Consider the following 9773-nt stretch of genomic DNA (forward strand, 5'->3'; position numbering starts at 1 on the left):
GTAACCAATAAGAGCGTAACCTTCGCCCCCCCCCAACAAAAAAAAAAAAAAAAACCAACAACCAGACAGTATGCAATTAGGTAAGTAAAATTTGATTTAAAGGCCTGGAGACATTCATTGTTTTATTCTTTCTTGGCGACTTTTTGCCAGAGGAGGTATCTCTTGTACTGCAGCTGTTCTTTCTTTCCTTGTAGTGGCCTTTAGTAGCGTTTCTTTCGTTCCTTTGTTCTCTGGAGCATTCTTGAATCTATACTCCTATAGGACTGTTGTAGGAGTTTGCAAAATCCTATATGTGTATGTATATTTATTTCTCTGGATAAAGTCCAAAACCTTCAGTGATTGGGTAACCCCTGAAGAAGTTACAAATTATTGTTACAGAAGGTAAAAGTAAAAAAAGAACAGTGTCTATGGGACACTGGTTTCTGAACTTTTTACCCTTAGTTATATTTCCAGCATACTTACTTAGTGGTCAAGCAATGGGATCTTGGCCACAACTGCTTGTTATCCTTATTCTTTGTTTATGAAGAACTTGTTGTAATCTTGAATAGTTTTAATGGTTAAAGACCTATGAGGTGTACTTGGCTTCCATTGTTGTATTTTTTGAGTATTTTAAATTTATAGGTTTAATTTCTTCATATCCAGACATCCTTACTGCAAAGAAGTCTTCCCATAAGAACGAATGTAGAGCTGAACAATGTTGGTTAGTGAAACAAGTGACATAAACTACTGAGTTGATTGTCAGAGCTAGTTTTTCTGGTCTTTACTTAGTATAAGCCATTAATAAGGAAGGCACAGCTTACATACATATATGGGAACATTTAGTAGTCTGGTAAGGTCCTCTAAGAGGTCCAGATAATGGTCTAAAATGGACACCTATAATCTTGTCAAGGAAATAGCCGTTTGTGTGCCCATATATTATTAGTCTCTCCTTCACATAAGTAATCCTCTTATCAAACTCAAGACTTTGGGAATTCTTGTAATTCACGCTTGCTTTCTTGAACCCCTTGATGTTAAAGAGGTTAGAAATTTCAAAGAATATCAAGGGTTCAGAAGGAGAATTATGGAAAGTAAAGTATTTTGTGGAATATATACTTTAGCTCTAGAAATCAACCTCAATGAGTGAAATGACTTATCTACTTCATATATCCTAAGGTGCAGAGTCAGAATGCAAACTCTTGGTGTGCTTTTTATTTTTATTTTTTAATTCACCACGAGGTAGTAAAAAATAGCCTCATTTTAAAGAAATTTATATCAGGGCAAAAACAGTAGTTAGCAGGAGGTTATTGGAGAGCAATCAGTCAGGTCAAGGTAAAACTGGAGAGGGGAGCCATCAAGGCAAGTAATCAGATTCCTTTAGGACAAACCGCCCCCCAGGACTGAAACTCAGAGGGAACACATGAGCTGACTTGTAAGCTTGCTGGCGATCACATTGGTCTACTGGTGAGTGGAAGAGGGGTAAAGGCAGCAATGAAGAAGTAGGCTGAGTTCATCCACCTTCCATAGACTCCCGTTGACCTGGACAAGAGAGAGAGATAGAGAAGAGGAAGGACTGGCTGGCCCAAAATTTGGTGAGACTTGGAAACTTCTGAGCTCATGGACAAGGACATAGCCATGTAGTACTAGAGCTGAGAGTGCAACATCCAGCTGGTATGAAGTGAGGGGAGATGCATAAAGAATGCCCATACTTGCAGATAGTGCCCATTCGACCTCCTTGATGGCTTGATAATCAGAGCTCGACTAGAGGAAGATAAGAAAAAAATTTTTGATAAAGGAAATAAGTGTAAAGTGCTACAATTTGATGAACTTGACCTACACTTACGGATGTAGTAGCTCAAGGTACAAACTGAGAGGGAAGAAGTCTTCATATCAAGTATCAATCCTATCTCCTTTGTATACAGGGTAGATAGGGATGGGCAACTTAGGCATTAACTGCTTAAAATGAGAGAGTGATAAAGGCATGAAGTGACTGGCTTACAAGTTTTCAGGAGGGAGTTTATTTAAATAGTTTAAGGGTGTGCCGGGGAGAGTTGCGTTTCCACTGAATAGTTTTCATCTTGTCTAGACAGGTCTGGTGACAGGAGATGGGGATAGGATTTTTGTGATTCAGTAGTAGTTGTTATCATGACTGATAGCAACTGTCACAACTGTAAAGTTAAGAGGTTTTGTAACAAAAATGGGGGAGTAACAAAAGACTGTAAGGTTAACTATAAGTTAATCTTAGAGTCTAGAAGCGGAGGACCCTAGGATCATCAAGGGAGACGAGCATAGGCAGAATGCAGGACCCTATCTAGAAAAGCACCTACACCAGAGATGGAGGCAGAGATGAGGACCCTGGACTCATGGAAAGAGAGGGACTTAGTGTTGGTGGCCAAGAGGCAGGCTTGCACAATGTGCCTTTTGGTTTAAATTATTATATATTCCTGAGTGGGTTGTTTGTTTGTTTTTTTTCCCCAAAAACAGCTCTATAATTTAATACTTTTTATAGTAGGAAAATTACAGTTATTTAATACTCTAGAAGAATATTAAAAATTTCCAGAACATATAGCAACTGAGCTGAACAACATGGCTGTGGTTGAAAATGCATAGTCCTATGGGACAAAGATAATGTACCATGGACATTATAAAGCTGATCTAGCACTGTAACCAGAGGATTGGTACTTTTGCCAATATCACATGGGACACCTGAATATTAGAAATGTACATATATGGCAGGAAAAATTTTTGTTTTCTTACATTAATTTTGTTTTGTTTTATTGTGAATTATGTGATAGTTTACGTGGGAGAACATTAGCTTTACATTCATCCTATCATATATTATTTCAGTGCCATCGTTACAGTCCCATCCATGCATCATCAACCAACCAAAGGGTATATATACCCTGCAAGCCTGCTCCTCGGTCATCAGCACACAGCCCCTCTCCCTCTCTGGGTCTAGAGTCCCCAGCCATTCCATCTCTCCACATCATCCATCTCTGGCATCACTGCTTCTCTGGGTAGGGTCCTGCTCTCTGTTCTCCCTTGATGGTCCTAGGAACCACCGCTCCTAGACTGCAAAGTCAACCACTCCCCTCCTTTTGCTACAAAATTCTACCTTTACATTTCCAACCCTCACAGTCAGTCCTGATAGCAGTTATTCACTGTTGTGCCACATGAGTACTGTCCCCATCTCTTTTCATTAGCCCCTCCCAGACAGATTGGATACTACTCAGTGGAGATTCTACCTTCCTCTGCGCCCTCTGAATCTAGGCTCCCTCTTGAAAGCTTGTAAGCCAGGCACTTCTTGCCTTTGTAGCCCCCCATTTTGGGTCGCCAATGCCCAAGTTGCCCATCCCTGTCTATCCTGTGTATCAAGGGGGGGGTTCTGGGAATTATCCTCACTGTAAATATTTGTTCCCTGTTTTTATTACTGAGTGTTTTTGTGTACATCTCCCCACCCAACCCAACCCTCCAAAAAGTAAAACAGAGGGAATGGAAGCAAATACTGTTGAATGATGATGCACAGAGGAGTTTGTAATCATTGCAATGAAATGATTGTGTAAAGCAGATGTTCTCCCATGTAAACTATCACTCAATTCACAATAAACACTTTTAAAAAAAAGGTAAAACCAGTGAATGGTACCTCACTAATACCTTTGAGGTAGAATAATTCAGTTAATTGTATGGCATGTAATATAAGTGAATTTTGTTAACTTTTCACTGACAGATGTTTATATATGGCTGTAGATTAGTAATTCTTTCACAGACTTATGAGGTTGTTGGCTAACTAAAATAGCAAAGAATGGCACATGCAAAGCTCACCCTATTACTGGGAAAAAACAACTGAGCACATTTTTTATGAAATGAGAAAAGGAAAAAAACAGTAAATACTTAACTGAAAACCTGCTTTGTGGTATATCGGGTATTTTATAAGAAGTTTGGTCTTTTAAGAATAGAATGATTATTCAATGACAGTACTCTCACAAACAAAGCAACACCATAGAATACCAGTTGATTTTATTTATATGTTTAATGGTAGCATTTATTCGACATATTGGGAAGATGAGAAAGAAGTGTGGGGATCAGTGGAAAATAGTACTTAGGATAGTGTTTGAGAGAAGAGGTGCTGGAACTAGATAAGCAAGGACAATGAGAGAACCATTCTAGGTAGACAGTGGAAATGACGACTGTTAGTGGTACTATCTTTAAATAATAAGCTGGCAGTTTGTTTTGTTGATGTAGCTCGTTGACTTTGATAATTTCCTAAGTGATCATCTATGTCTTAAATGTTTTCCCTTTGAAGTGAGAGTTCATAAAAAGTTGTCTCTCTGTCTTTTTAATTATAGAGACTTTTCCTGTTGAGACTTTAATGCTTATCGTGTCAGGCTATGTTTCTACAAATTGTAAATAACAGGAGTTACGGGGCAATTTAAGACTGCTTTTTGAATAGGTATGCAGACTGCCTTATTAAAAGTAACAGGGACATGTTGCATGCATATGTTCCTGAGAGCTTGTTAGAAATGTTGAAGACTTGATTAGGGACTCTGTTGGGGAAAAGAAGAAAAGGGCAGTGATAGAAAAGACTTTTAGGAAGTAGAGTATGTGCACACACATATAAGACCTTTGTCTCATTCAAATTCAAAACTGGGTAAATGAATGCAGAGTTCATTCATGGTCTATTTGTTGGATAGAGATTTTCTTACAACTTTGATGTACCATTACAATGATAAATGAAATTCTACCAAGTAAGCTTTTTTTTAAAAAAAAAAAACAAAAACACACCACCTTTTTCAATAGTAGCTGAACGAGGAAGGGATGCTGTTGGCTGCAGAGATCAAACAGCTGCTCCAAAGACTCCTAACAGGTCAAGAGAGAGAGACCCAGACAAGCAAACTCAAAATAAAGAGAAAAGAAAACGAAGGGGCTCCCTCTCACCACCCTCTTCTGCTTATGAACGGGGAACAAAAAGGCCAGATGACAGGTAAGTGGCATATGTGAGATACTCTTTTTTCTGAACACATCAGCAATTCCCCAGTTATAAATATCTACCCAACAGACAACAACTACTTGCCTTCTAATGCAGGATATTGATCTGGTTCTGTCATGGCCAACCAAACAAGAAGTTTTTTGCGATTTATGTGATTTGTTAACAGTAATTGGAACAGGAAAAAATGGTGTACTGAAGCCCTGGAATCGAAGACTCCGAAGAGGTGTAGTGAGCCCATTCAGTAACCTGATGCAGGAGATTTGATTACTGGCAGGACTGTGAAGAGCCACACACACTCAAAGTTGTACATCTTTGAGAAGGGTGCCGCCATCTTTGAAGTCCGTCCTTAATGTTATGTACATTTTCCCTCACTTTGAAACAATTGAACCAAATCCCTGTTGTTGTTGATGAGTTTTGTTGTTGATGAGTGCCGTTCAGTCTGTCCTGACTCATAGCAATCATGTATAGGGTTTCCATGGAGTTGCTGGTGAGCTTTGTGCATTGAAGTTCAAACCACTTTGCAGTCCAACAAATTAACCCACAGCGCCATACCAGGACTGCGAACAAACCCTTACTCCCTGCAAATTCTTCATCATAATCTTCTTCACTTGCTGCATGTTCACCTTCTAAATCATTGAAATAGCTTCTAGCCTTTTTTTTTTCTTTCCCAATAAAGGGTAATTCCGACTGAGCTACAAATTCTTAAAGACACAGGAATGTGTCTCATTTGTAACTTTAGGACTGCCTGTACTTCTCCTTTGGGACACTAATGCTTTTAGAATACTTATCTTTTCTTGATAAATGAATATAAAATATTACTGATAAATACTGAAGTATTTTCTTTTGACTATAATGGCTATGAAGACTAATTGACTTTTTGGTACTTAGATTGTTTCTAATTGAGAATATCCAAGTTGTATTCGGGAAGCCAAAGGTTTCGACTTTAAAGGGGAAGAAGAGAGTTGGTGGGAGGTAATTTTTCAAAGATAATGGTAATTCTTCAAAAGTCAGAACTTTGTTTTTAATGAATCTTAGTTGATTGATTAAGATCAATCACGATCTCTGATCTAAGGTTCTCTCCACTTGTGCTGGTAGAAATACGGTCACATAATCATCCACTAGGGTTAAAAAGGAGTCCTGGAGTGGTGCTGAAGGATAAAGCACTGGACCACAGGGTCTGTTTGAACCACAAGGTCAGCTGTTCAAACCCACTAACCACTCCTTGGAAGTCCTGTACAGGGTCACTGAGTTGGAACTGACTTGGCAGCACTTAACAACAACAAAAGGTTACAAAGGAGTCCTGGTGTGGAGCTGTAGGATTAACATTCCTAAGGTCAGAGGTTCAAATCCACCAACCATTCACGGCACTTAAGAATAGCAACAACTATGAATACTCTTAAGGAGCTTTGGTAGCGTCATGGTTACAAATTAGGCTGCAAACTGCAAGGTCAGCAGTTGGAAACTGCCAGCTGTTTTGCGGGAGAAAGATGAGGCTTTCTGCTCCTGTAAAGATTTACAGCCTCGGAAACCCTGTACAGGGTCGCTATGAGTCGGAACTGACTCCACGGCACACAGCAGCAGCAGCATGAATACTCTTATCTTAATCCATAGATTTTGGTGTACACTTTGAAGAGTATCTCTTCAGTGTATGTCTATGAGTAGATATGTGAATGTTCAATACTATATGATGCTGGAGTTTTAATCTAGAAATTTTGTTAGGGTTCCTTTTCAGATCTGCCTCTTAAAACTTGATGTTCTTCCTTTTTAGTCATATTTAATAGCTTCCTTTATTTCATTAAGCATATTAAACATACTTCTTTTAAAGTTTTTTATATCATTCTAGTATCTGCAGACTTTGTAGATATTTTCTCTTATTTGTTTCACATATACATAATGTTTTTTAATGAATTCATGTTCCTTGGAACTTGTGTCTATGAGAATTCATTGAAGCCTGAAATTAAGGTACTCTTATCTATAGACACTTTGCTTTTGTTTCTGTCAGGCATCTAATGTTTCAGAGGAAATTTTTAGCTTGGAGGTTTTTAGACCATACGTGTTTTTTATGGTTACTTGGAAAAATGCTATGCCTTTACCTATGCAGTTATCATTAGAGTTTACATCTTGACAATTAAACATCTTGAAATTAGTTTTCATTGATTATTTTTGTGAAGGGAGCTTTCTTAGATGTTTGGTTCTCTACATCAAAGTTCACAAAAACATTATTTTAAACCTTGAATCTCTTTTTGTTAGAACTGAATGTTTCTTGTAGGCCTACTGAGATATTATCAGAACCATCCTAGTTTATTATGCTTAGCAGTAAGAAACTGTACTTGGTAGAGTACAGAGAAGAGTATGACTATAACTCTCCATACTTTCGTATATGTTGATATTTGTTATTAATATATGTGGTCAGATATACTTCAGACTGCAACCTCTGTTAGTGTATTTTTGTTTTTATTTCAGAATTTATAACGAAGTAATTTTGAGTGTCATCTTTAGTTAATGTCAAATTGGACTTTGTGTAGTTTAGTGATTTACTGATGAACTACGTAACATTTATAAGAAATTTGATCACATTTTCAATTTTGGGAGAAACTTTTTGTGATTCTCTTGCTGTTGATTTTTTCCCCCCTAGATATGATACACCAACTTCTAAAAAGAAAGTACGAATTAAAGACCGCAATAAACTGTCTACAGAGGAACGCCGAAAGTTATTTGAGCAAGAGGTGGCTCAGCGGGAGGCTCAGAAACAACAACAGCAGCTGCAGAACCTGGGAATGACATCGCCCCTGCCCTATGACTCTCTTGGCTACAATGCCACTCATCACCCCTTTGCTGGCTACCCACCAGGTTATCCCATGCAGGCCTATGTGGATCCCAGCAACCCTAATGCTGGAAAAGTGCTTCTGCCCACTCCCAGCATGGAGCCTGTGTGTTCTCCTGCTCCTTATGATCATGCTCAGCCCTTGGTGGGGCATTCTGCAGAACCCATTGCTGCCCCTCCACCAGTACCAGTACCAGTACCACATGTGACAGCCCCCGTGGAAGTTTCCAGTTCACAATATGTGACCCAGAGTGATGGTGTGGTACACCAAGACTCCAGTGTCACTGTCTTGCCAGTGCCGGCTCCAGGCCCAGTCCAGGGACAGAATTATGGTGTTTGGGATTCAAACCAACAGTCTGTCAGCAGTGTACCGCAACAGTACTCTCCTGCACAATCTCAAGCAACCATATATTATCAAGGTCAGACATGTCCAGCTGTCTATGGTGTGACATCACCTTATTCACAGACAACTCCACCAATTGTACAGGTAACTCATTTTGGAACAGAGGTCTCCTGTTCATGGTGTATTAAATTGGATGCTCATGGGTAGTCCTGTCATTAATCACTTGTATACATTGATCCATTTTTTACATGTTAATTATCTGTTGGTGTGTAGTGAATTACCCCACAACTTAGTAGCTTAAAACAACAAATAATTATTACCTCACTATTTCCATGAGTCAGGAAGTCAGAAACAGCATAGCTGTTAATAGCCAGGCTGTTAACCATGACTAAGGACAGGGCTTGGGATGAAGGATTTCTTTGTAAGCTCACTCATATGGTTGTTATTGTTATTGTTGAGTTGGTTCTGACCCATAGCTACCCTGTATAGGGTATCCAAGGAGCGCTGATGAGCTTGAACCGCTGACCTTGTGGTTCAAACCGACTTTGCAGTCCAGTGCACTAACCCGCAGTGCCCCACCAGGCCTCCCTGTGGTTGTTAGCAGGCCTTATTTCCTCTCCTTGTGGGCCTCTCAATTCAACTGCTTAACAATAGGCCAGTTAGCTTCCCCTCTGAGCAAGTGACTCAAGATGTACACCAGAGAGACACAGAATGAAAGTAGTAGTGGCTTTTATGACTTCATCTTGAAAGTGACATAGGTATCGCTTCTGCACTATTATGTTAGTCACATAGACCAATGCTGGTTCAGTGAAAGGACCAACAATATGAATAATAGGAGATGGTGATCCTTGGGGTTATCATGGAAGCTTGGTGGAAGCTTGGATTCTGTATTTTACCAGCAGATTATTTTTCTTTTGGATTACTCTTCTTATTTTTGCATTATATTTTTATATCCTCCATGTTTGCCACATTGATTTTGATATATGGATGGAACCTGTGGATATTACCCTGATTGTTGTTAAGTGCCGTCAAGTCGGTTCTGACCCATAGCGTCCTGTACAGGGTTTCCAAGGCTGTAAATCTTTATGGGAGCAGAAAGCCTCATCTTTCTCCAGCAGAGAGCGGCTGGTAGTTTCGAACTGCTGACATTAAGGTTCACAGCCCGATTCGTAAACATTACGCTACTAGAACTCCTTATTACCTTGATAGGAAATAATAATTTATTATTTTATATAGGAGTGTACTGATTTTATATTTCATAGTTTATTTTTGAAATCAGTTTTTTTAATAAAGCAAAGCAATTCATTTTGAACTTTAAGAGAAAAAAAAAAAAGTACACCCTTACCACATTCTAGTATCTGCAGACTTTGTAGATATTTTATAGTAGTAGTAAAAATGAGTACTGTGGGATGGTGAAGATTTTCAAGGGTGTTATGCAGTAATTTTTACTTTTGTTAGTATTTGTGTTATGAAGCTGTGTCAAAATTTTGTTAAAAAAGCCATGTAGAATGTCAATGTCCTACTTTAATTCATAAAACCCGAACTATGCTAACTATGTTCATTTTTATATAACCTCTCTAACCACATTTTCCCACTTAAAATGAGTCTAAACCATTTTTCCAAATCTCTGTATGTGTGTGTGT

The 9773-nt window shown here is 38.8% G+C and overlaps 1 protein-coding gene across 1 annotated transcript in view; it reads left to right on the forward strand.

The window, feature by feature from the left end:
• The window catches only part of SETD2 (SET domain containing 2), a 185547-nt gene that overhangs the window by 146096 nt on the left and 29678 nt on the right, over positions 1-9773 (forward strand). The window contains exons 14-15 of the mRNA XM_006868803.1: positions 4774-4957; positions 7599-8274. Coding sequence (XP_006868865.1) covers positions 4774-4957; positions 7599-8274 — 860 coding nt within the window. The remainder of the gene's footprint in view (positions 1-4773; positions 4958-7598; positions 8275-9773) is intronic.

This window comes from Chrysochloris asiatica, unplaced genomic scaffold (assembly GCF_000296735.1).
Source record: "Chrysochloris asiatica unplaced genomic scaffold, ChrAsi1.0 scaffold00124, whole genome shotgun sequence".
NCBI lineage: Eukaryota > Metazoa > Chordata > Mammalia > Afrosoricida > Chrysochloridae > Chrysochloris > Chrysochloris asiatica.